The following is a 23,348-nucleotide window of genomic DNA, read 5'->3' on the forward strand; positions in this document are numbered from 1 at the left end:
TATAAAACACACACACACACACATAATATTAGGTGGTGAAAAAGTTGAAATGAACGGTGTGATAAAATAATCAGGAGTTTTTTTGATTGAGTTGAGTGGTAGAATGGCAAAACAATTCAAATAGAATAGCACTCCAATTATCAACACAGCAAATGAAATAGAGGAGCAATTAAAATATAGCGCCTTGAACGATAGATTTGGTCAAATGATCACTAACTTGCATCAACACATTCAAAAGTATCTCTGGGCAAGTCGATGAGTCCAAGGTTTTCTCTGCTACAGCCCGACTGATGCTCACAGGCAGAAGCTCCAAATAGAATGCCATCCTCTCTCCGTCCATCGTCACCTTCACAGCCACCCGCCAGAGTTAAAGCATGCACATTAAACATTACATCACTCGGCCTTTCAGGCCTCAAGCCTGAACGCCCCCCCCCACCAAAAAAGACAAAACAAAAAGAGAAGGCCCCTACACCTTAAGACATGCTTCACTTTGAGCATGTGGCCTGCCTCCTACGAGCACAATTCACATTTTACAATGTGAAAGCTCTACCCTTTGATCTCTCAGCTAAATTCAGACTTATAAAAGATAAATTACAGTAATCTGTACTGAAAGCATACCTGGACCCCTCAGCCTTTCCTCTCTGAACTAGCTGACAGGTGTTAGGTGTGTAGGTGGTGGACCTACAGCAGGACAAAAAAGTAGAAGATACTGAAGCAAATGCAAGCATGTCTCCCACCCGAAGAAAAAAGTGACTTTGATTGAGATTCTGTTGGATTTCTGCTGTTGGTTACTGATAGGGGCTGGTAGGTGGTTGCTACATTTCTCCTATATCACTAAATATGTCGCTACAGTGTTACTCGCTTGTTGCTAAGAGGTTGCTATGGTGTTTAATGAATGAGGATGCCTGCTCCTTTCATGTAGATGCTAAGTGGGGTGTTCTGCAGGGTCGGCAGGGTTGTGCTGGGTGGTTGTCAAATGGTTGCCATGGTGTTCCTGATATTTTCTAGGTGCTAGGGAGCAGTTGCTATGATGATGGCATGGTTTCTGGGGGTACTGTGTGTGTGTCCTAAGGTGTGTTTGCAGGACTTGTAGGTGCAGCAGCCTGGGTGGTGGTAATGATAGCGTACGTTGGATGCAAATAGATACTATATTCAGCACCACGGAGAGAGACATCGATGTGAATTAAAATCTTTGTCTCTATCGCCACCAAGCGACCACATCCAGCACCCACAGGGACAATAAACGGGCTCAAATACTCAGCTTTATGCTCAACTTTCCTTGCTTGATCGTTCCTGCAGAATAAAAACAATGTTCACAACCCTCAGGGGACGTTTTAAGTCGGTGTGGGTTATAGGGAGTTTGGCTAACAATTGCTAAAAGTTATGATAATAGCGATTTTCCTTAAAGAGACATCCTAAAGCTATTCTTATGGGCTTTCAAGGGGAATTTTGTGAAAATATATAATAACAATATAACTTCCACACATTTATACAAATGCTGATTTACATCTCTGTGAAAAGTGATGATTGTTTTTGTCCCATGTCACAGAAGTATCACCCAATCACAGCGCGATTGTTGTTTGTAATTCCTAATATGCATTGTGATGATGGAGTGACATGTTAGACGGCCTAACTTTAGATTTGCTGAGATGTGCCTGTAGTATTGCGGTGTCTCTTTAAAGGAAGGGGGAGTGTAGAAGAGGGACAGAGGAAAGAGATGAATAGAAGGCACCAGAACCACCTACCATGACCAAGTGCGCTGTAAATGTAGGACAGATATTCGAGTGGAATACAAACGGATCATCAAGCGACATATTCGAGGAAAAACCATGTTTGGATGTGCCTTATCTGACTCCAACATTTTTAAAAATGGTACCACACGCGATCGTGGGAACACAGGAAAAGTATTTTTCCTCCCAAACATTTCTTGCATTTTGAAACGGAAAAGAAGAGTGGTGGCAGTAACATACATCTCTCTGCTATCTTTCTCCGATTATCAATGGTAGGCATTGCATAATTCACCCTTATCCACCGGAGCCATTTGGTTCCTCCTCTTTGGGAAGAGGAGGACGCCAAAAAAAAAAAAAAAAAAAAAAAAAAAAAAAAGCAACAACAACAACAACAACAAAAAAAAAGCCAAAATCAAAAAACAAACAACAACAAAAAAAGCCTAAAAAAAAATACAACAGAAAACAACCCGACTACATCTAGAAGCTGCCTTCACGGTGGTACCTGCAATTGTTTGGCAATGCCCTTTTCTCTCTTAGGAAGGACTTCCAGACAGTAGCGGGGGAACAAGCAGGGGAAGGATGTATTTAACGCTGGATGTGTGCTGCATTCAGGGAGATTCGGCAGTCATAGCAGCTCTAGCAGAAACAGCGAGTGCGGAGGGCCTGGGAAGCACCCAGCCCCACTATCTCCTCCTTTTCCTCCCCCCCTGCAGGACCATGCTTGCGTGAGGGATGAGGCTGTGCACAGGGACACCAGGCCAGAGCTGCGGCCTACTTCTCACAAGAGCCGGTCTCTCGACTGCAAGACCCGTGAACACATTGCCACCATCAAATCAGCATCTTTGGTACGCGGCTCCCTCTCTCCACCGTTTGCATAAAAAATACTGGTGTGTGTGTGTGCGCTCGCGCGTGCACGCGTCGCGTGTGTGTGTGTGTGTGCGTGTGTGTGTGTGTGTGCGTGCATGCGTGCTGGCGTGGGGGGTGGGTGGGAGGGGGTAGGTTGAGGGGGGGTGTCTGTGTTCTCAGCTGTACATCTGTAGTCATGGCAACCAGATCCTGTTAATGGATGTCATTTTTTCCATCCTCAGCTTCCCTCTTTGCCTCCGCTTCTCTGTGTGTGTGCTACGCATTTATATGTATTCCATGTAAATCTTTACCTGCCAGTCTATTAGCAGTCAGAGTTCATTTATGCCACACACTGTAAAAGGTTCATTTCGAATTTCTGCTCTCAGTAGTCTTCACAGATTGTTGCCTCATAGACTAATCTTGATCTTAATCATGACATCATATAGACATTACTTGCTTATTGGAAAGGACACAGGAGTCATTGATTGATTCATTCACGTCTATGCCAAATTTTAAATTGAATTCAACGAGGTCTCTTTAGATTGATTCAGACCTCTGTGTCACTCACAAGCCCTTTTTAAAATTTTAGCTCCTTGTGACATGCAGGCATCTGCAAACTGATTACTTTTCTTTGAAAGAACTGTATTGTGTGATTTGTATTATACGTGGCCTGTTTTGAGGCCATAGGTTCCAACTTACCAGCTGTTGGTCCTCTTTTATTTCTCTCTTCACCGGGGCAATTTCCTCCGTCTGCCTGCTCTGTGTTTTTTACTTCCTGCCTCCGGTGTTCCTCTGTCTAGGTCATCAGGTAGATCCAGGAGCATGAGCAGGACTTTGAGCTGCGGGAGCAGATGTCTGGGTATAAGCGCATGCGGCGGCAGCACCAGAAGCAGCTGATCGCCCTGGAGAACAGGCTAAAGGCCGAGATGGATGAGCATAGGCTCCGGCTGCAGAAGGAATTAGAGACGCATGCGAACAACACTTACATTGAACTGGAAAGACTGGCCAAACGGCACGCTGCTCAAACAGACAAAGAGGTAAAGCCTCTGCAGCAGGTGTCACTTGTGAATGAGGTTGAAGCTAAAGAATGACTTCATTCACCTTAAATCAGAGCATTTCTGGGTGACTGTTTGAATATTTTGATGTGTTCTCACAGATGAAGTCAGTTGCAGCAGAAGAGAGAAGGATCCAGCAGCAGATTGTTGCTCAGCAAAAGAAAGAGCTGACTACTTTCTTAGAGAACCAGAAAAAGGAGTACAGGCTCTGCAAAGACAAGATCAAAGAAGTAAATATTTGAAAGAATCACAGCACAAAGTTTACAAACTTCCACATCATATCACTTACTTATGTAACACATGGTCCCAGACAATGTGCTTCATCTTCAGAGCTTATGAAGTCTATTTCCATTGGTCTGTTATTTGTGTGCTTTTCATGTGTAAAGGAGATGAATGAAGACCCTTGCACACCCAAAGAGGAGAAGCAGGAGCGTCTGTCCAGGCACAAAGAAACAATGCAGCGCTCTCAGGCTGAGGAGGAAGCTCATCTGCTGGCCCAGCAGAGGCTGGTCTATGACCGGAGCTGCAGGGCCCTAAAACGCCGAAGTCTGGTCAGGAGGCACGAGTTCGAACAAGAGCAGCTGAGAGAGGTAGAGAGACTTCATGATGTTATACTAAGTTATGTATCATCAGACTGTAAAAACAATTGGAAAAGTCTGATGGATTAATTATTTGCATATCAAGTATCAAATGCATAATTCCCATTGTAGTTTAAAAAAAATGCCTGCGATTTTCCTACAAAAAGGTGTAATGCATTGCAGGACCTATACTCCTGAACATTCATGTGAGGATTAAGGCGCCTCTTCTTCTTCCTTTGTTTTATTGTTGGTTGGCAAACAATGAAATGACTCATTACTGCCACCAGCTGGTCTGGAGTCCGAGTCAGAATCTCTTATATCACTATAACCAGGGGAAACAAATCCAGTAGAGAAATCATACCTATATCTTTCAGTCATATGCTTCATTTCTGCGGCTCTCTGCCAGTGTAAAATAACACGCTCTCTTCTTTCATCATGCCCACAGTGTTCACATGTTCCTGTGTTGTGTTTATTTAATCTGAAAAGTGAGCCGTTCACTCCAGCTTACCCACATCTGAGTTGTGAGAGCACACTGTCATCTCCACTGCTCCTTCTTACACGTCATTTCTCCTACTTTCCTTTCAGTTCTACAGAACCACTGTCCATTTCCCCCGCCTCAAACGTATGGCAATTTTTGCTAGTTCCTGCAATTTTCCAGCAAAAAAAAAAAAAAAAAAAAATTCACATAAAAACTCTGCAAATTGCAGCACATTTTCGGAAAAAGTCAGAAAACATTTTCGACAGCAGAAACCGCAAAAAAAAAACAAAAACAAAAAAAACCTGTGAGATCCTGAAGGAACATATAATTTACAATAGTTACAAGACAATACAATCCTCCCATTGGGAAGCTGGAACCAAACCAAGGTTTGGGAATTTTGCTTGTGCAAAGCTACACTTCCACACTAGGATATGGGTCGAACAAGACGATAAACATGGTTGCCTTTAGGACAACCTTCAGTGTGCCGAATAAAAAAGGTCATAGCTCATACCCAATAAAACATTTAAAATGTTGAAGTCATAAATCTCATAGTCATTGGTACACAGACAGATTTTCCCCTCTTGTAAGCTTTCATGGAGATGAGAGCAAAGACTGGTCCTGAAACGAGGTTTTAAAGTTGTATGTCATCTGCGTATGTGTCTAACAGGCCATGTTACGAATAACAAGTATGCCAACTTAAGAGGATCAGAATTAAAGTGAAACCTGTTCAGTGAAATGACATCATGACAAACTTCTTCTCCAGGAGTTGAACAAGAAGAGGACCCAGAAGGAGATGGAACATGCCCTGATGATCCGGCAGGACGAGTCCACCCAGGATTTGGAGCGCAGGCAGCTGCAGATGCTGCAGAAGCTGCGTGTTGAACTCATGCGGCTGCAGCACCAGACGGAGCTTGAAAACCAGGAGGAGTACAACGGCCGGCGGCAGAGAGAACTACACAGGAAACACAGTCTGGAGCAGCGGCAGCAGCCCAGAAACCTAAAGGTACCTGCAACATTTTATCTGCTGCTGTAATGTAAGTGGATATTTAACATCTTGATGTCCAGTTAGCTACATTTCAAGTTTTTTCCTTTCAATGAAAGTGACGTGTTTCATGATAAAAGCATTACTTGCTGTGTTTAAAATGACAGCTCTGCAGGTAATTAACATCTGTATCATTTTTCCAGTTTTGAGATTTGGTCAAATTAAAATCAACCCTGTATTTTCTTTTTAAATTTACAAATAGAAAAGTAAAAAAAAACTACCATGTTTCACGTATTCACCAAGATGTATTCAAATTGAGATGCTCTGGGGCACGCTAAAAAAATGAATTCCTTAATGATTCAATTATTAATACCACTTTAAAATTATTCACTCCACTCTGAAGGTGCATATGCTAAATAAATAAAACAAATTAAGATTAGGAGTTTATGTCCACTGTTTTTAATTATATTTTAAATCCATCTCAAAAACTGGTGGACCTTTGATTAATCTACAGTTAGAGTTTGACCGGAGGAAAGAGGAAACAAACCTTTTTTTATCCGTTTTAATCCTCACAGACACTGGAGATGCAGATCAAGAAACAGTTCCAGGATACTTGCAAGGTGCAGAACAAACAGTACAAAGCTCTAAGGAACCATCAGCTGGAGGTCTCCCCCAAAGGCGACCACAAAACCATCCTGAAGAGCCTGAAAGAGGAGCAAACGCGCAAGCTGGCTGTGCTGGCTGAACAGTACGAGCAGAGCATCAACGAAATGATGGCGTCACAAGCGGTACGAGGACCCTGAAGCATCACAATTGTCACGGTTGCAAAAGTGGGCCTTATTCATCATTTGTATGTTTTATATTCATTTGCTCTTCAGAACAAGGGAATGGGAGCAGTTACTATATGAGCATCCGTTTTTTTTTTTCCACTGTCATCATGCCTTTGGAAATGGTAGACTTGATTATAGCTGAAGGTTCGTTAAATGCTGTTGGCCTGTGACAAATGAGGCCTCACCCAGGTTTGTTGCTAATGTGGCTGTGACCACCTCTGTCTCCATGGGTTTTCTAGATGCGATTAGAAGCAGAGCAGGAAACAGAGTGTGAAGCTCTGAAGCAGCAGCTGAAGCAAGAGATGGAACTCCTGGACGCCTACCAGAGAAAAACCAAGTCACAGATGGAGACACAACATGAACGAGAGCAGCAGAAACTTGAGCAGAAGGTCTCCATACGCAGAGCGCACCTTGAACAGAAGGTAGGTTTAGGACGGAATCCATTCAATATTTGATATCAATACAGCAAGTAATCCAAACTGGACAAAAAATGGCCACAGCATAGGTAGAACAGGTATTTGAACGGGGCAGAAGGAGACGTACTATTATTATGGGAGCTGTTGCAGATGTTAGTGCCCCCTAGAGGCTATGATGTCTATTACAACTGTAAATATCAAACTGGGAGGGTGAACACAAACGTTTGGCCCGGGTGCTTCATTAATTCTGACCTGAGCACAGTTCCAATGAATTGACACTTTCTGCAGCAGGGGAAGTGATTTAGAGGTCATGCCATCTTGGTTGGTTTGGATCTCCGCATAGGTGGAAATAAACGATAGATGACAGATGGCAAGAGAGCCTTACCGTCTTCCCTAGAGCAGCAGAAGAGTGAATGAAGACGGAAACATGGATGAAAATCAGCAAACTTAAACAGTAAATAAATACAAAACCTTTGTTGAAGATCTTATAACTCCTGTGAGTCCACATTTTGTCCCCAGCATAAATAAACTCATAGGATACTTTGATCAAGACTGAAAAAGTTGCAGCAACCATAAGATGGTTTGCCAAGAAGTGTAGACATTTGTGGACGAAACCTGATTCTCTGCTTTTTCGTGCAGCACTACCAGCTGATTGATGCAGATGTTAGCATGCTAAACTAAGCTGCTGAACAAGATCATCAGAATGTATATTGAATATCAGAATTTTGCATCAAATGTAGTGACAAAATCTTGAAATGAGGATTGGGCATTGCTATTACAGCAAGAACGGAAATATTTTCAAGTAGCAGACTCCTTTTGTTGGACATAAAGTAATTTACTGAATCACTTCAGCTTTGAAGTAGTCCAGCTGGGAGATCCTCCACTGCCCGTGAAGATTCATCTTACAGGATCCATGAATATACAGATCGCATGTCATGACGTCTTGTTTTAAATCCTAGCAGTGGCCAAGCCCAAGGTCAAAAAGTCATGGTGTTCACGTAATGTGATAACTACTGCCAAGTTTCTCAACTGCAGATTGAAGAGGAACTGGCTGCACTTCAGAAGGAGCGTACCGAAAGGATCAAGCACTTGTTGGAACGTCAAGACAGAGAAATTATCGCTTTTGACACAGAAAGTAGAAGTCTCGGCTTTGGAAGCCTGGGATCTCTGGACTTCCCCAAAGAAGATAACAGATGAAAGTGGACTTATCTTTAGAGGACAACATATCTGTGCCCTTTTCATGTCCACTCGACTGTTTGTTACATCCACAGTGGCAAAGCTGGATAACTCTCTCTATTGCTTTTCTTCTCTCTTAGATATTGCATCTTTGAATGGAGGTGTTACATGCAATGAGAACTTCTTTTGTGAAACTTGAAAGGGGGAAAGTAAAACAAAAGAATCTACAACATGTCAATAAAAATCAAACCTAGTCAGTGTAACTCAAAACTTATGTGTTATAACAGACTCTTTCCTCCATGCCATTTCCTCCTTCTGGTATGAAATGAATAAATCAGGAAATTTTAGTAAAATGGGCACTTTGATATGTTTAAGTAGAAACTCATCATGTTCATATGATGCTTAATGTGTGTATTACATGGAGGGACATTGTGGAATGTGAGCTGCGGACTTGCCCGTGGTGTTAAGCTGCTTTGTCTTTTTATTATTATTATTATTATTATTATTATTATTATTATTATTATTATTATAAGTTTTGTTTCATTTTGTTCTATTTATTTGATTTTGTTTTATGCTCTGAATGTGAATATTACTGTATGGGGTCACTGGATAAAGTCAGAGTTTATTCATTTTTAATTTTTCTTTTGGTCATACTTCCATATCGTGCTTATGCATACAGTATACTGTGGTCCCTCACTTTTCTAGGCAACAGTTCTTACCTTTTCTTTTATTTGATATGTAGGATCAATTGGCATTAGCTTGATCAACCCGTTTATCTTATCACAATTCAAGATCCCACTTGGTAAAATTGCTTATTATTGCATGCACTTTAAGGACAAATTCAGGTTGTGAAGTGAAGCATGAATCTGTCAGAGATTTTAGCTGTTTGTAAATAAAAGTGGTCATAGCATTTTTTTGTTCAAAGCCTATGGATACTGGACATAAGCGCCATATTTGATATGATAATTTCACAAATGCCTTTATTTAAGTTGTGCCTGAAGCAGATTTTAGTTACGTGTTTGTTATATCTATATTTTATTTACTGAGGCCGGCACCATTTTGTTTTGGTTTCATCTCAACTTGTGAATCATTTAATGTTCACTTATCAAAGTTCTTGTAAAGGAAAATGGTGAGAATTGTGCTGTATAACTTTTGATATGAATATTTGTACATGAGATATAGCTAGAACATACAGAGACACTGGTCTATTACTGATAACGGAGCTTAATGATAAAGATTTTTGCTTCATTTTGTTTTATAATATAGAGATATGGTCATACGATAGCTCAATATATTGCTAATTGAAATCACTAGACTCTCAGATTGTATAAATGCTGGTGAATGGAACCACAGACTTCTTACAATATCATTCCGATGATCTTTTAATGATCAGCGGTTCTACAAAAACAAAACAACTTGTGGGTCCAGATTGCATTTAAGCGATTAGTGTCTAATGATCAGATTTGCGTATTTTTTTGCCATGTTCATTATGGTCATTGAACAGGTTGCACAATGTTTCCATTTATACTGAATGGAAAGATAATTGTTTGGTGCTTGATTTATAATACCACCTTTAGCCTTGTAGTTTTTTGTCTCGGAGAGACAATTGATTTTTACAAAATGTAAACATGAAGCATTTTGAAACCCCTCTGAGTCAAAACTCTACTAAATTTTTCAGACACTCATGACATATTTAGAGTACCCCATGCAGTGAAACCCCCTAAAAATGAAGTATATGTATGGAAAAATAAACACTATTTTATCATGGGTCAGTTTTTGAAACATTGTTTAATGTGGTGGACTTGAATGCAGCCCTGTTGTGTTTGACGGTATGTCATGACCTGTTTGTTTCTTTTTATTTCAGAGCCACAACTTGTATTAATGTTCAGTTGTGTTCAGAAAGGTGGAAGCTGTTCCCAGAATCAAGTGTTTTAAATGGAGGTATACAATGACATTGATGGCAATAGAACTTAACGCTCTTGTTTTACACGGAGGAAACTTAAATTCTGAATTTGTTATGTTTTACCAGGGTGTGTTCTGAAGTTGAATGGCTCCTCTAGATTTTTCAGCCTTTTACATTTTCACAAAGTTTCTGAAATTTGATGAAAATTTTTCTCATATGCAGTAAGGCCATTTGTCTGGTCACATGTAACTGAAGCCTTGTGGACAAATGGTTCCATATAAAAGTGCTACTGGGGTGCTTCAATAAGGTTTGCCTGAGAGCTTCAGAACAGTTATGAACCTTACAATTTGTGTGAATTTTAAGTCACTAGAAAGATGTATTTAGTTAGAATAAAGGGGACTTTCCTAAACAACCTTATTCACCATTTCCTGTGCAGTTAAAAACAAAATAAAAGAGATTCTGTTGAAAAAAGAAAGAAAGAAATGGTCTCAACATCCTGCGTCGTATGACAGTGCGTTTCAGAATGTTTGTTGTTGCATTTCCTTGTAATGCTTTCTTGTGTGGTTTAGGCATTCTCACTTTAGCTTTTCCTTGGTGCAAAGCACCCGCAATGACCTGCAATAGTTTCAAAGGCTGTTCTCTTGTTATTCACTGCACATCTAACAACACACATGCAGGTCAAAGATAAACAAAAAAAAAACAACAAAAAAACAGAACTTTGAAAAGGGAACAAGTGGTTAGGGGGAAGTTAAGCACCCAGTGTTTTCGAAGCCTTCTTACATTTTAGGGTAAATGTGCTTGGTTGGGTGTTGATTGGGGTTTTTATGGTATGCCTTTACTGTATATACAGGCAGGAGTCCAACTGTAGCTTCCTTGAAATGTCAGCACCATCTGCAACAGTTGCCCGCCCCACCACAACCCCTCTATTATCCCCTCAGGCAACTGGAAAGCACCGAGAATAGAAGGAAAGTGGTTCGGCTTTACCTGAAGTAGTGCTGACAGGACTGTGGTGTGTTGAGTTCCCCCCGCTGTTTCTCAAGTAGACAGCAGTTTGACAACAATACAACATCAAACATGGATGCTTGAAACTAAGATGTGAATAACCACAAGAGAAAGAATGAAGATCACCTCAGATGTTGAACTTTACCTTCTGCTCCCATGCATAGCAGCGTTTTTCTGACCTGCAGCATGACCCCTGCTCAGCCCCGTGACAGCTGACTAAACAGACCAATGAGTGCCTTCAAGCAGAAGTGACCACATTCATTGAAGTTAGTGATGATGGTTGTGACGACGATGAGATTAGACAACACATCATGAAAAAACCCAGTTTGCGTTATTTTCATCTTTTACATACTCCTCCAGTTCCTCCTACATTCTGGCCAAACCAATGGTGTGCCTGTAAGATGTCACAATGAAATCATTCCTACGAACCATGAGCCCAGTCGGTCAGACATCAAGCTGACCGACTGACACTTTGCATCCTTCAGCCGGCGGGAGACTCCCAGTTACGCACATGTAAAAATGTGTGATTGAGAAATTTATTTCCTGATTGCGTTGCAGCTGTTGTAATATCCGAATTATGCTGATGACAAATCCAAAACTAAATGGCGTTTGAATTAAATATATTTTACATTTTTACAGGTTTATATTATTAGATGTAGTGCATGAGAAGCATCACTATTGTGCAGTGCTGTACTCACTTACTTTTTGGTTCCCACTAAGTTCTCACCTTCTCACCAACACTCTCTAGAGGGCAGCAAAAAGGCATCTCAGTGAATTGTGTCAAAGGGGAGGCTGATCCCAGCAATTCAATTACATTCACACACATTTGACACCGTTTCTAAATTCAGCAGGTTTATTTCCCTCGAGCAATTTAAATACATCAGATACATGAGCAATACTTTATGCAAAAATGACAAGTGCTCTTACATGCCTTTTTTTGTAATGGTCAGCCATGTAACAATAAAAAGACAATGCCCATACATGTCTGCTCTGTGCACTGGCATGTAGGGGCACTGCACAGTGCAGAAAAAAAAAAAAAAAAAAAAATGCACACAAAGAAGGAGGAAATTCTGGGAAATTTGGTTGCCTCACAAAGTGCACGTCATTTCCTCCTATGACAAATGTGTGGTTTCTGTCTTTTAAAAAAGTTTTTCAGCAGTGTGATTATGACAAGTCTGCGCAATTTGCCTGCGATACTGAGTGGAGAATGAATGGTCATGTGAAGAGCATGTATTTTCAACAGTTTATGCAACTAGCAACAAGTAAGTTCACTATTTTTTTTATTTTCCTATTGTAACATCAACAGAACTATTAAACACAATAGCATCTTTTCTTGACATTGTGCATCCTGTTGCTGTAGACTGTTTTTGGTGCTTCACAGCTGCTGCTGTTAGACTGACTGACAAGTTTCAGCTTCCAAGTCCTTCAATATAGATTGGAGTTTTGTATTTGCATCAGTGAATTTAAGGGGTTTTTCAACTTTTTGGATAATCTGGCCAACATCTAAAAAGAATGATCACATTAATCTGCTGTATAAATAAATTGAAATGGCTCCTAGACAATCTATTTTTAGTTCTGCTACTCGCCTCTTGTGGCTTTAAAATGCAGTTCTCCTTATTTATGGTATGTAGGATAACTGACGGAGCAATTTCTTTCTCCTCAGCTTTGCTCACTGTCCTGCTGCTTATGGCTGTTAATTCAACAAGAACTGTGGCAGCGAGCAGAAACCAGCAGTGTGGGAATTCTCTGCAACAGACTCTGAAGCTCAGCAGACTTACACAGAAGGAATCTGTTGACTTAATCAAAACATATGTGAGTACAGACACAGAGAGCTGTTCCTTGCTGGCTTGAATCCTCATATGCTAGTTTAGTGTTTACCATAATATATGCTGACATTACATAACACAAAGGTTGTGTGGTTTAAATATATCTGATTATTTTTGGATTCCTCTTTTGCAGAAAGCATCTCAAGGAGAAATGTCAGAGCTCATCTGCAAGGTGTCAGTAAACAATGTCCCTGATCCCAACATCTCTGGCCTGGAGCCTTCAGAGAGGATTGCGAGCATCTACACCCATCTCCAAGCCTTCCTCCCACATTTCAAGCGGGTGTATGAGCAGCAGACGGACTTACAGTTGCCCACCAGCCCACTGCTAACTGAGCTCACCCGTATCAGCGCTCGCAGCAGGAGCCTGGCCGCTGTTGTAAACAGCTTTTATCAGATCATCTTCCCAAACCTGCCTCTACCAGAGCCAGCAGGGGGCGCGACGACACTACCACCGCCCCAGAACATCTTCCAGCAGAAGGTCTATGGCTGTGTGGTCCTGAAGACCTACAAAGAGTTCCTGTCAAATGTCTCCAGAGAGCTGAGAACTATAAAGAGCAAAGTGTGCAGGAGGAGGATACCAATAAACACATCCTTCTTCTGAGGATGCCCCGACGCTGACCTTGAACAGACAGTCAGACAATACTTAAACTGACTTGTTATAAAGACTGAAAATGAAAAGTAAATCTGAAGATGGCTGGTACATCAGTGTAATGGAGCCTATTTATGGTATTTAATATTTATTTTGTTATGTTTCCGAGAAAAACGCTGTCAAAAGATGAAGCGTGTCGATATTATCTCTATGCAACTTATGTATATTTAATATATCTCTTATGTGAGGTTCTATTTTCCTGATGTAAACTATTTACTGTGTACAGAATTATTAAAAGATACTTTCTAACAATGTATATTTGATGCTTTTGATTTCTCTCCGTGTTGCATCAGTCATTTCGAACCACAACAATCCACCTGTTTGTAGACAAAAACAGCTTTTGTTGCGCTTGAAGCACCATGTGCTGTTTTCTGCACAGAATCAGTCCATCAAGAAGAGTTAAAAGAAAAATCAGGAAGCTTCTGAGACGCTGACTGAGCTTATATCAGCTTGGAATGACGCATGTGTTCAACACAAGGCTGCATCAGATAGGAAAGATTTCATGACTGGCGGGCTGTCTGGCTGGTCACAAGGTGTGGGTGGGTGTGGGTGGGTGTGGGCCAGATAACTGTATCCTAACAATGTCCGCAGTTCCTGCATTAAACAGATGGAGATGCAAGTGTGTCATCAACCTTTTTCCTAATTGATGAATTATAACGTTTCATCTATACATACATGCACACGGTCACACATCACCATAATTGTTGAAATGAAGTAATGCTTAACTAAACTTTCCTCAGATCACAAGCTATCAGGAAACTGGAAGTAGATGGGGGATTCACTCTAGGTCATGAATCAAGTTCCTTGTTATAACTCTGTTTTATTTAAAGCACAAACTCAGAGGGTACCTCAGGACAACAGCAATTCTTCTGTCTACATCATTTATACATTTCCACTACCCACTCAATGGTGTACACACCCTGAAATTGATTAAGTCAGAGCAAGTATTTCTAAAAATGCAGACACACCCGAAAGTGCTTAGTTTCAAATATAAAACACATCTTTTCTTGTGAAATAAGAAAAAAGATAACCTATATTAAATATCAAGAGCAACACAGGGAAAGATTTGCAAAGTCTCACAAAACTGGACCGACTGAATCCAGGATCATTTGCAGCTGCTGTAAGCACTGACCCAAATGTCATCCATAACTGCTACTGACTTTTGAGGTTCACAAGTGATGAACAAAAGCACTGACAATCAAAGCTGCTATAACAGTATATGTCATAGTTAATTGGAAAGAAAAAAAAAGACAGCTGAAAAGCTTAAATGACATGTCATGTACTACAGAAGAGATAAATATAATAAGTTCAATTGATGACAACAACCATAAAAATGGCCAAACGTACCCCACTGAGAAGCACTCCATCATACATTTTACATAATCTGAAGCAGCATACAAATGTCATTGATGAATCAGGTGCACATTCATGCTTTATAAAGTGTGACCTGTGGATGGCAGCATACCCCCCCATCCAGGATGTATACAAGAGTGCCAAGTTGCAGTGCGTCAGAAGTGTTGCAGGGTAGTATGCATTAACAGTCGATCACAAATCATTCACAGGGAAGGTTGAAAAGTTCCAACATATAATTCAGATTCGGGGCCAGACAACATAAACAACGCCATAAGCTGAGAATTCAATAAAAACTCATGACTGCTGTCTTTAATTGGGAAAATATTTCTGTTTAAGAGTCAGTGCAGGTCAGGATAAACATTTAAATCAATATTTAAGTTTGGGGATATAACACACTCATGTTTATTCTCATGTTACATAATGTATTAATAATGTTCTTCATTTTTTTCCAAAAAAGTGAAAGCTAAAAATTAGTACCTAAAAATTATTTTAAATGTCTGATATGATGAAGCTATAATATTTTTGTTCACACTTTTGTTCTATATGTTGCAATAAAACAAACGTGGTTTTACATAAAACTTTCAACTATCAAGCATCACTGTTTCATGATTTTATACTAAATAATCAATCACTGTTCACAAAGATAACTAACACAAATGATCTGTATCCATACTCTCCAAGACACACCATGCTTTGACTTCTCTGCCAAGAGAAGCTGCCAAATTGAAAATATTCTAATGAGATCATGTAACACAGAGCACACAATAAACTTATTTCCAGAAGTCATTCATTCTCTGAAAGGTGCATTGACTTTTGGTGAAACCTGCTGAATGCTTGGAATTGAAAACTTGATGTAAGCCGAACTGAACTCATTGCCATCCATCGGTTTTGATTTAACTGGAACAACATCATAATTCAAATTACAGGACTTCACTGCCTCTTATGAAATTACAACTAATCAGATTCTGCCTTTAAGCATTTCATCTTGCACGACAGCACTCCCATTTCCTTTTTATCAGAAATGCCATTGTGAACGAAAGTCAGACCTCCTTTATTGTACAAATGCAGTGTGCTGAGCATGCATCATGTCGAATACACGCAAGTGTCCGTTTGAAGGTGACAAACCTGCATACTGCATACCTGATTACTGAGAGTTATTGATTTATAGCATAACGTTTGCAAAGGTCCATCTAGCATTCGTATTTGCATGCATAGTCATGTTGTCTGTTATTGCAGACATGGATAATTGATTATTGCTATTTCAAACTGCTAACAGTCTGATTATTATCTCACTGAAAATTCAATATTATGGCTCACTGTCAAATTAACTACTCCTTAACATACACAACATATATATGAACTATAGATTTGCATAGGTATTCAATGAGTAAGGCATATAGTTAACGCAAGCCGAAAAGGTGCAGGTAGGAAACAAGCGACAGTTGCTCTTATAATCACACCAATAATATGCATCCTTAGATTCTTTCCCAAGCTGCTCAATAGTTTAACCAACCTCACTTACACATAGTTGCTGTGTCCATGTTCAAGAAACGAATGTTCATTTTTGATTCAATTTCAAAGCCATCCAGCAACTGCAAAAGAGTTTTACATATATACGTTAAAACTCTATCTCCTTCCAACTTCCTTCACTTTGATCCTCATCAACTATATCTGTATGTTTGTAAGCACGTTCAAAGTATGTGGATTAGCTAAAAATACAGGTATAGCAAATATACAGAGTACATCATTGTGTGCATTTTGTATACTAACCTTGAGGAAATGCTCAAATGTAATTCCCTCATAGAATTCATCGGGTTCCTGTGCGTGAAAATGTGGGGTTAATGACACTGAGCAAGAGAAAGAGAAGTGATTCAAACTGGACGTTTGCAGTATTGTAGCTGACCATACCATGTGTCCCATAGAAATGCTAGCCACCTCCAACATGGCAGCATCAGCAATGCTTTTGGCTGTTTCCTTCCCCAGCGCCCCGCTGCGAGACAGCAATTCCTCCACCACCTGGACAGAGATGAACAACAGCTGAATCGTAATAGTATTTGACCAATGACTTACAAGACCCAAATCTCTGACCTCCAGAGGCTCCGGGAAATAACATGCCTCCTCCCTCCTCTCATTATCTGGCCATTTAGTGTTTTTGCAGGAAGACGGCTGATTCGAAATTCAAAAAATCCACAGCAGAGTGATACCTATGACTTTGTTCTCTGCATTTTTTAACGTCTTCAAAATTCACCAGAAAATTGTTAAAGGATTCTGATGAACACAGCTGCAGATAGCAGTAAACACATATGACCTAAGATGATTTCACATCATCCATCATGTGTCTGTCTTGTTTTGTTTCGCTGATAGAATCAAGTAGAGTCTTACATGTCTATATTCCTCGAGGGTTATTGTCCCATCATTGTCTGTGTCATGCATGTTGAATAAAACTGCAGAAAAGAACACAACTGTTAGTTGAATAACAGCCTTGGCCTCAGTCACACACAGTGTCATGAATTTGATCTGCTTTCACGCACATCTCAGTTTCTCCCTCCTAATGCCCTCTCGCTGTTCTTCTGTAAAGTGCATCGATGGAGGCCTGAAATGGGACATGACCACCAGGAACTCCTCAAAGCCGATCTCCTCAACCGACCCCTCGCCATTCTGACGATAGTTCCTGTTCCAAATTAAAATCCATTAAATAGGCTATTCCCAAATGAAACCCAACAACAGGTGGGATCACAGTGTAACTGGCTGTGATATTTTGAACTTTCAAACTAAAGGAATTTCCACTGCACCTTTTGTCAAAGAAAGCCCCGATGATCTGTGCGCGGATGGGGTTGCATGCAAGATCTGGGATTTTCTCGAAGTGATCTCTCCTGAGGATGTAAAGAAGATTTAAAGGAGTGGCACAAGAGTTGAGACAATTACTATCCCAACTGTCACACCAACCTGAAGCCAGTTCAACAAGTTTCCAGGCATGAAAACAAAAAGTTAGCAAGACGCCAAGCTTAGAGTTTAATGAAAGCAATTTGTCACACACCTAAAGGTGGAAACTGGAAGCTGACTGAATTTATGAACTAGGACATTATTTTTTTCAAAATAAAGTACTGCAAAGTACTACAAAGAACAATATTAAGAACAACTGACCTTAGAGTTTCTTCATTGTGGCTCAGCTGTTTGAATCTTTTATGTAGGACTGCTATCTGCTCAAACGAAACTGAAAAGACACAGGGAGAAAACCGAGGGCCTGAGGTTAAATTATGTGGATGAAATAAATGGCATAGTGTCAAACCAATTATGCACCAATCATACAGTATAAGACATTTTCAACTAGTAACTTGTTTGTTGGGAATGTGAACACAACAGCTGTTTCGTGTCCAACAAGGTTAACTGGAGGCTTCTTGGGCAGTAGATTTGGGTATGCAAAAACAGAGGAGGAGTTTGGTGCTGTCTGTTTCCATGCAACTATCACACAGTGAAACCTAACGCTCCCATTATTCCTCAATTATTCATTGTACCAGCAGCAGACCGGCTGGTTTGACTTAAACACACACAAAATGAATCAATTCACTGGTTAACACACAGAAGATGTCAGGCCGAATCAAAATTCAATTTCCAACACACAGCCAATAAGCCTGACTGGCGCAGAGACGCCAGCAGCAGCAGCTTCTGTACTCACAGCCCGTCTTCTCAGCCAGGTCAGTGTATTCTGGCTGACCGGGTGCGGACTGCAGTGCACCCATTCCTCCAAAGCGTCCAGACCCCCTCACACACACTACGAGCCCAGTCGGAACCGGGAGGTGATCCGGATCTCAGAGGATCACGTTTGGGAGCCGTCCATCTCCACCTGCAGCTCTCACCTCCTCCGTCATGCGCTGTCGCAACTTCCGCACCTCACCGTCCTGATGACGACAGCACTTTCAGGAACAACAGGCAGCAGGTTGAATTATTTACTCAGACCCTTTTCTTTTATTATTAATACTCAGGCTGTCCTGTATAAAGTTGGCTGTCCATGAGGGATCCCATCCATCCGATGGGCTGGGTACTAAGAACATCCTTAAATTTCACCATACAGACTTAAAGAGGGGAGTTATCTGGTTTACCAACGATGCAAAACATGAAATAATTCAATTATTATTTCACTGTGACATATGGTGAGTTCAATGTGCTGTTACAACTTTACTGAAACTACTACAATGATCAAGATACATCGATGCGAGTTAAATTACATATGACACAACTGTGTGGCCATAAAAAAATGCATGTCCATAAAATAATTTTAGTTTAGTTCCCTTGTTGGCTCTGAAGCTGAGGGTGAGGGTTAGGGACAAAAGCCCCAGAGCGTCCATTCAATATTATGCTCAAATCAAGAATGAACTTTGAAACTCAAACATCATGTAGTGTGTATTGGAGCTGACAGTGATTTTTCCCCCCCCCCACATCTTACAGGAGGGTAAAATATTTGTGGCCGTGATCAGAACTGGATTGAATGTACATTGTGTTTTAGTTGGAAATTCAAACTTCTGCCCTCCTTGTGCAGGTTTGTCATGCCTAACCTGACCTAGACAGCACGCGGCCGCTGAGAGACCAGAATGACTTCCTTGTCTCAGATTGTTTTTAAGGGTGTGCCTGGGAGTCAAAAATGTTTCAATACTGTAAACCACAGACAGTCAGCACCTGGTTTCTTTGCGTTAATGATAACAGTGTGAACTCCCAAAACTCAGACATCAACATCTCCTGCCTGAGGATCTTAAATGATTTCTAATGTCTTTTTTGTACAACTAATTTGTAAAACTTGGCATCACTTAACAATCTTCTGTTTTTTATACATATGAAAACGTAAATAAACTCATAGAGGTTGTATAAAACCAGAAATGCTGACTTACACCACATGGTGGTAGTGTTTTATCAACAATTGTCTGAACACAAAGAACCAGTTATTCACGATGTGTTTTGTTTTCAAGAGAAGAAAAACCATATATTGTGTAGATGATGTGTGTGTATTTATTCCATAGCGTGATAACTCAGGGTAGCATTTATGGCTCCACATCACGTCACCACAACTGTGGTGAAGATGAAGACGGCAGAGTTGTCATTTTTAGTATTGTATCCACAAATTATACCCTGCTGCTCATCCCCCTCATTCTTTGTAAGACATTGTGTGGCTTGTCGTCAAATTGTAATGAGCTGATCCCAGTACACTCTATTTCACAGCTGTTGCCAAAGCTGTCAAGCCCCATAATGTGTAATTGGTGCATCCTCCAGTCATGAGGACTAGCTGTCCGTGCTAATGGCGAGGCAAGAGGCATCATAAGTAAAACACAAAAATATGTCCGCCTGTGCTTAATCTTTAATCCAGTTTCCACCCAGTCAGCCACATTTATGTGCTCGGGTCCAATTCTGAAAATCTTTATTAGTATTTCTTCCGGATAGCAGATTGTACCACAAATTGACCCAAAAGGATTAAGGCCAGTCTCAAATCTGTGTAACTTTCTAACTTTCCTCTGCAATACAATGATATATTCAAACTTTAGGATGTTTTTGAATGAATGCAGATTTTGTCATTTCCCTGTCTACTTATATGCTGTATTTAGGAACTAAGAAAGCTCCATTTAGATGCTTGTCAATTACAGATTCTAAATTCATGTGCGGTGACAGAACACCATCAGCACTGAAGCTTCCTCTGACACTTTGTATTTGTTTTGAAAAACCTTGGTTAATTAAGAGTTCTCCCTCAAGCAATAACCATCCACTTGTGTGAGCTTTTTTTTTTTTTTTTTTGTTCTATGTGTCAAGATTGTGCGACTCTGATGAAATGCAGCCTTTGTCAAAGCATCAGTCCTTACAGCGTGGTCAGATCAATCAGTTTGAGGGCCCCAGGGTAATAATTTGTTGCCGGGCCCCTGTTTCCCACACTTCCTCCACATCCTATACTTCCAAACCTTACACCAACAATTCCTCCTGAACTGCTTCACCACTCAGCTTCATGTTTTCTGTGTGTTGTTCCTTTGTCAGCGCCATTGACAGACCTTTAATTTTGCAGCATAATAGATCAGTCCAATATGCAAAAATTACATTTTGCATCAGTTCCCAGCGCGTCTTTGTTGATGCTGGACTTAAGCAATGCAATTAAAATTTCAAATTAACCAAATTACATAGAAATGGATGAACTGAGGGTCTTGAATCTGAGGCTTGGTGGCAGTTGCCTATTTTGACAATCCGACAACAAAGCAATGAACCGAGAAATAACATTTTATTATTAACTGTGAACCAAATGCAACGTTCTAGGCCAAACTTCTTCATCTTTATTGTCGACAGGAATATGAGCTAACAGGAATCAACCCAACTATTTTCAATGAAAATAAATAAATCTAAAAGAAACTAACCAGTATAATTGGGCATAATCCTCTGGCTGCTGGTAACTCAGAGTAAAAGAGGATTATTGTGGGTAAAAGATCTCAACCAAATCATATCATGTATATTAATTTTCCCTCTGCGGGGGAATTGATGTATTGAGTAGTGCACAATCAATCTGGTCAGAAAAACAATACATATTTAGTCTCTGTCCTTGAAATGTTCTTTCTCGTAAAATTGTCTCACTTCCGGCAAGTTGTGTTTGTGTGTGCCGCAACTGTTACTGAGTGCACTACGTTTGATGGCTGGAAATTGATTTGAATAAAGACTCTGCTTCAGAGAAAGGGCGGAGAGAAAATAAGGAGGTGCCTGTTAAACATGGAGACAAAAAGGGGCGGAAAAGCATGGCCAAGGAGAGAGGGCAGCCCGAACCTGTTTTGCATGCACGGGGGCTTCTGTGGGAGAAGGGTTTGACAGGGCGCCGCAGTGCTGCCTCCAGCTCTCAGACAACAGCTGCTCAGAAAGAGGAGACGTCCTGAGGGTGCTGCGACATGTCTCGCTCTCTCCCCATCTCTCTTTTCACCTGTCTGCCTCTTCCTTTCAGCAAGCAGATATACGCCAGACACGTGCACCTCGACTTCCCTACATTGGCACATGCTAACGCGCACACACACACACACACACAGGCACACAGATCTTTCTGAATGACACACACACACACGCACTCACATGGGAGCATGTGGGTTGTGAGATTCATAAGAAATTGGCAGGCTGCGTCTCCTCAAACTAAACACTTAAGTAGCCCAGGTACAGCTAATGTTTGATGGATTCAGTCGTTGGTTGTGTTTCCTTGGAAAGATGCTTATGAAGAAAAATTACCAGCAGTTTAGTGGAAATTAAAACATTCTCCCTCTTTACTGCTTTCAAAGACGCTGATGACAGAAGCATGAGACGGCAAGCCTTTGTATTAACATTAAAAACAAATTTAAAAGAATTTTGCTGTGGTGTAATTGGGTCACTTATGAAATTAGCACAATAGATTTTGATGCATGTTCTTATGCAAAGAGCAAAAATCCAGCATATACAATTTTATTCACCACACACAACGGCTGCCTGTTTTTATTGTCTCCACTACTTTTCACAAGACTAATGAATTATATCTCACAGTAACACTGGAAATTTGTTTGATGTGACAGTGCACATATTTTATGATTGATGAGACATTTTCTTTCGCAGGCAAAACCCCATTAAAGACAGAATATCATTCGTGGTGAAGTATTAGTCTGTTTCCAACAGAAGTTCTCGGTCTCACATGAAAACTTAACAGTTAATTATAAATTAATGCCAGTTAATTCATCCAAATGAGCTCATGAGAAATTCATAAATGGTCAGTCACATTTATGAGCCATGCTATACATTAATATAAATGGAGCTGGACCAACACCATGAAGCCATTTTTTCTTTTTTCATTTTTTTTTGGGTCCTTTTAATTACTTTCATCACTTTAGAGGTGACCCAGTTCTAAGAGCAACCAGGAAGGGCAGACTGTTTATCATGAGGAAGATACTCGCTGAAAATAAATAAAAATTTGGTTAGCATCATGTCCATGTTTGTATGTAATTTCAGTTATTTACACTGATTCTGGTGCAGTAAATCAGAACGTGAATGTGGTGTGAACATAAAAAGACAAACAAACATGTCCTTTTCAGCTATTTTCCGTCTGCCAATAGAGAAAAAAAGGGGATAACAGAGGCATGGACAGGACATCCTTTGATCTCCAAACAGAAAAAAAAAAAAAAAAAATCAATTTCACTGTACAAGGAGTTCAGAGAGAGGCAAAGACACGGCAAAGTTACGGAATAAAACAGTGTGATTACTGGAAGCTTTACAAGTTTGTAAGTAAACTTTAGAAACATGTCGTTGACTCACGATCAGGAAGAAGACATGAAATTCATTAAAACTATTTGTTTTCCAATGCTGACAAAAAGCAATACTGTCCAAATATGTATTCCCCAATCCCCCAAGTGTGTCCTTGGCCTGTTCTGTGGTGTCTTTCCAGTTGGTCATGCCTCAGGGCTCCCCCAAACGCAGCCTGGCATTTTCATGAGATTGCCTGAGCCACCTCAGCTTCCTTCTCACAGTGCAATGGTGCAGTGGTTTAATGCTGAGGTTT

The 23,348-nt window shown here is 40.5% G+C and overlaps 3 protein-coding genes across 6 annotated transcripts; 2 read left to right on the top strand and 1 right to left on the bottom strand.

The window, feature by feature from the left end:
* The first annotated feature begins 2,476 nt into the window (after positions 1-2,476).
* taok3b (TAO kinase 3b) lies at positions 2,477-8,287 on the top strand. The gene is made up of 8 exons (XM_029515777.1): positions 2,477-2,575; positions 3,377-3,613; positions 3,733-3,861; positions 4,018-4,221; positions 5,451-5,690; positions 6,245-6,457; positions 6,739-6,921; positions 7,951-8,287. The coding sequence occupies exons 2-8, from the start codon at positions 3,428-3,430 to the stop codon at positions 8,110-8,112; spliced, it is 1,317 nt and encodes a 438-aa protein (XP_029371637.1). The 5' UTR covers positions 2,477-2,575; positions 3,377-3,427; the 3' UTR covers positions 8,113-8,287.
* Positions 8,288-11,721: 3,434 nt separating this feature from the next.
* tescb (tescalcin b) lies at positions 11,722-18,700 on the bottom strand. 4 transcript variants are annotated; one of them, XM_029516260.1, is made up of 9 exons: positions 18,501-18,700; positions 17,969-18,038; positions 17,617-17,697; positions 17,356-17,495; positions 17,207-17,268; positions 16,733-16,840; positions 16,595-16,642; positions 16,347-16,416; positions 11,722-11,740 (listed from the first exon to the last, which is right to left on the bottom strand). In XM_029516260.1, coding segments are annotated over exons 1-9 (645 nt in total). In that variant the 5' UTR covers positions 18,565-18,700; the 3' UTR covers positions 11,722-11,738. The 4 variants fall into 4 exon arrangements, with proteins under 4 accessions (XP_029372120.1, XP_029372121.1, XP_029372118.1 ...); XM_029516261.1 differs by lacking the exon at positions 11,722-11,740 and adding an exon at positions 14,047-14,065; XM_029516258.1 differs by lacking the exon at positions 11,722-11,740 and adding an exon at positions 14,729-15,721.
* m17 (IL-6 subfamily cytokine M17) lies at positions 12,181-13,705 on the top strand. Its single transcript, XM_029516262.1, has 3 exons — positions 12,181-12,258; positions 12,660-12,808; positions 12,956-13,705. The coding sequence occupies exons 1-3, from the start codon at positions 12,204-12,206 to the stop codon at positions 13,421-13,423; spliced, it is 672 nt and encodes a 223-aa protein (XP_029372122.1). The 5' UTR covers positions 12,181-12,203; the 3' UTR covers positions 13,424-13,705.
* Positions 18,701-23,348: the final 4,648 nt, after the last annotated feature.

The sequence above is a fragment of the Echeneis naucrates genome, chromosome 12, assembly GCF_900963305.1.
Source record: "Echeneis naucrates chromosome 12, fEcheNa1.1, whole genome shotgun sequence".
NCBI classification, from domain to species: domain Eukaryota; kingdom Metazoa; phylum Chordata; class Actinopteri; order Carangiformes; family Echeneidae; genus Echeneis; species Echeneis naucrates.

Excerpts from the sequence above, each read along its gene's own strand:
- taok3b (XM_029515777.1), top strand. The coding sequence starts at position 3,428 with ATGTCTGGGTATAAGCGCATGCGGCGGCAGCACCAGAAGCAGCTGATC. Across the intron at positions 3,614-3,732 it reads CTGCTCAAACAGACAAAGAG|ATGAAGTCAGTTGCAGCAGA; the intron begins GTAAAGCCTCTG and ends GTGTTCTCACAG. Across the intron at positions 3,862-4,017 it reads GCAAAGACAAGATCAAAGAA|GAGATGAATGAAGACCCTTG; the intron begins GTAAATATTTGA and ends TCATGTGTAAAG.
- m17 (XM_029516262.1), top strand. The coding sequence starts at position 12,204 with ATGAATGGTCATGTGAAGAGCATGTATTTTCAACAGTTTATGCAACTA. Across the intron at positions 12,259-12,659 it reads GTTTATGCAACTAGCAACAA|CTTTGCTCACTGTCCTGCTG; the intron begins GTAAGTTCACTA and ends CTTTCTCCTCAG. Across the intron at positions 12,809-12,955 it reads TTGACTTAATCAAAACATAT|AAAGCATCTCAAGGAGAAAT; the intron begins GTGAGTACAGAC and ends CCTCTTTTGCAG.
- tescb (XM_029516258.1), bottom strand. The coding sequence starts at position 18,564 with ATGGGTGCACTGCAGTCCGCACCCGGTCAGCCAGAATACACTGACCTG. Across the intron at positions 16,643-16,732 it reads GCATTTCTATGGGACACATG|GAACCCGATGAATTCTATGA; the intron begins GTATGGTCAGCT and ends TTTCACGCACAG. Across the intron at positions 15,722-16,346 it reads CATGGACACAGCAACTATGT|TTAAATCAAAACCGATGGAT; the intron begins GTAAGTGAGGTT and ends ATGTTGTTCCAG.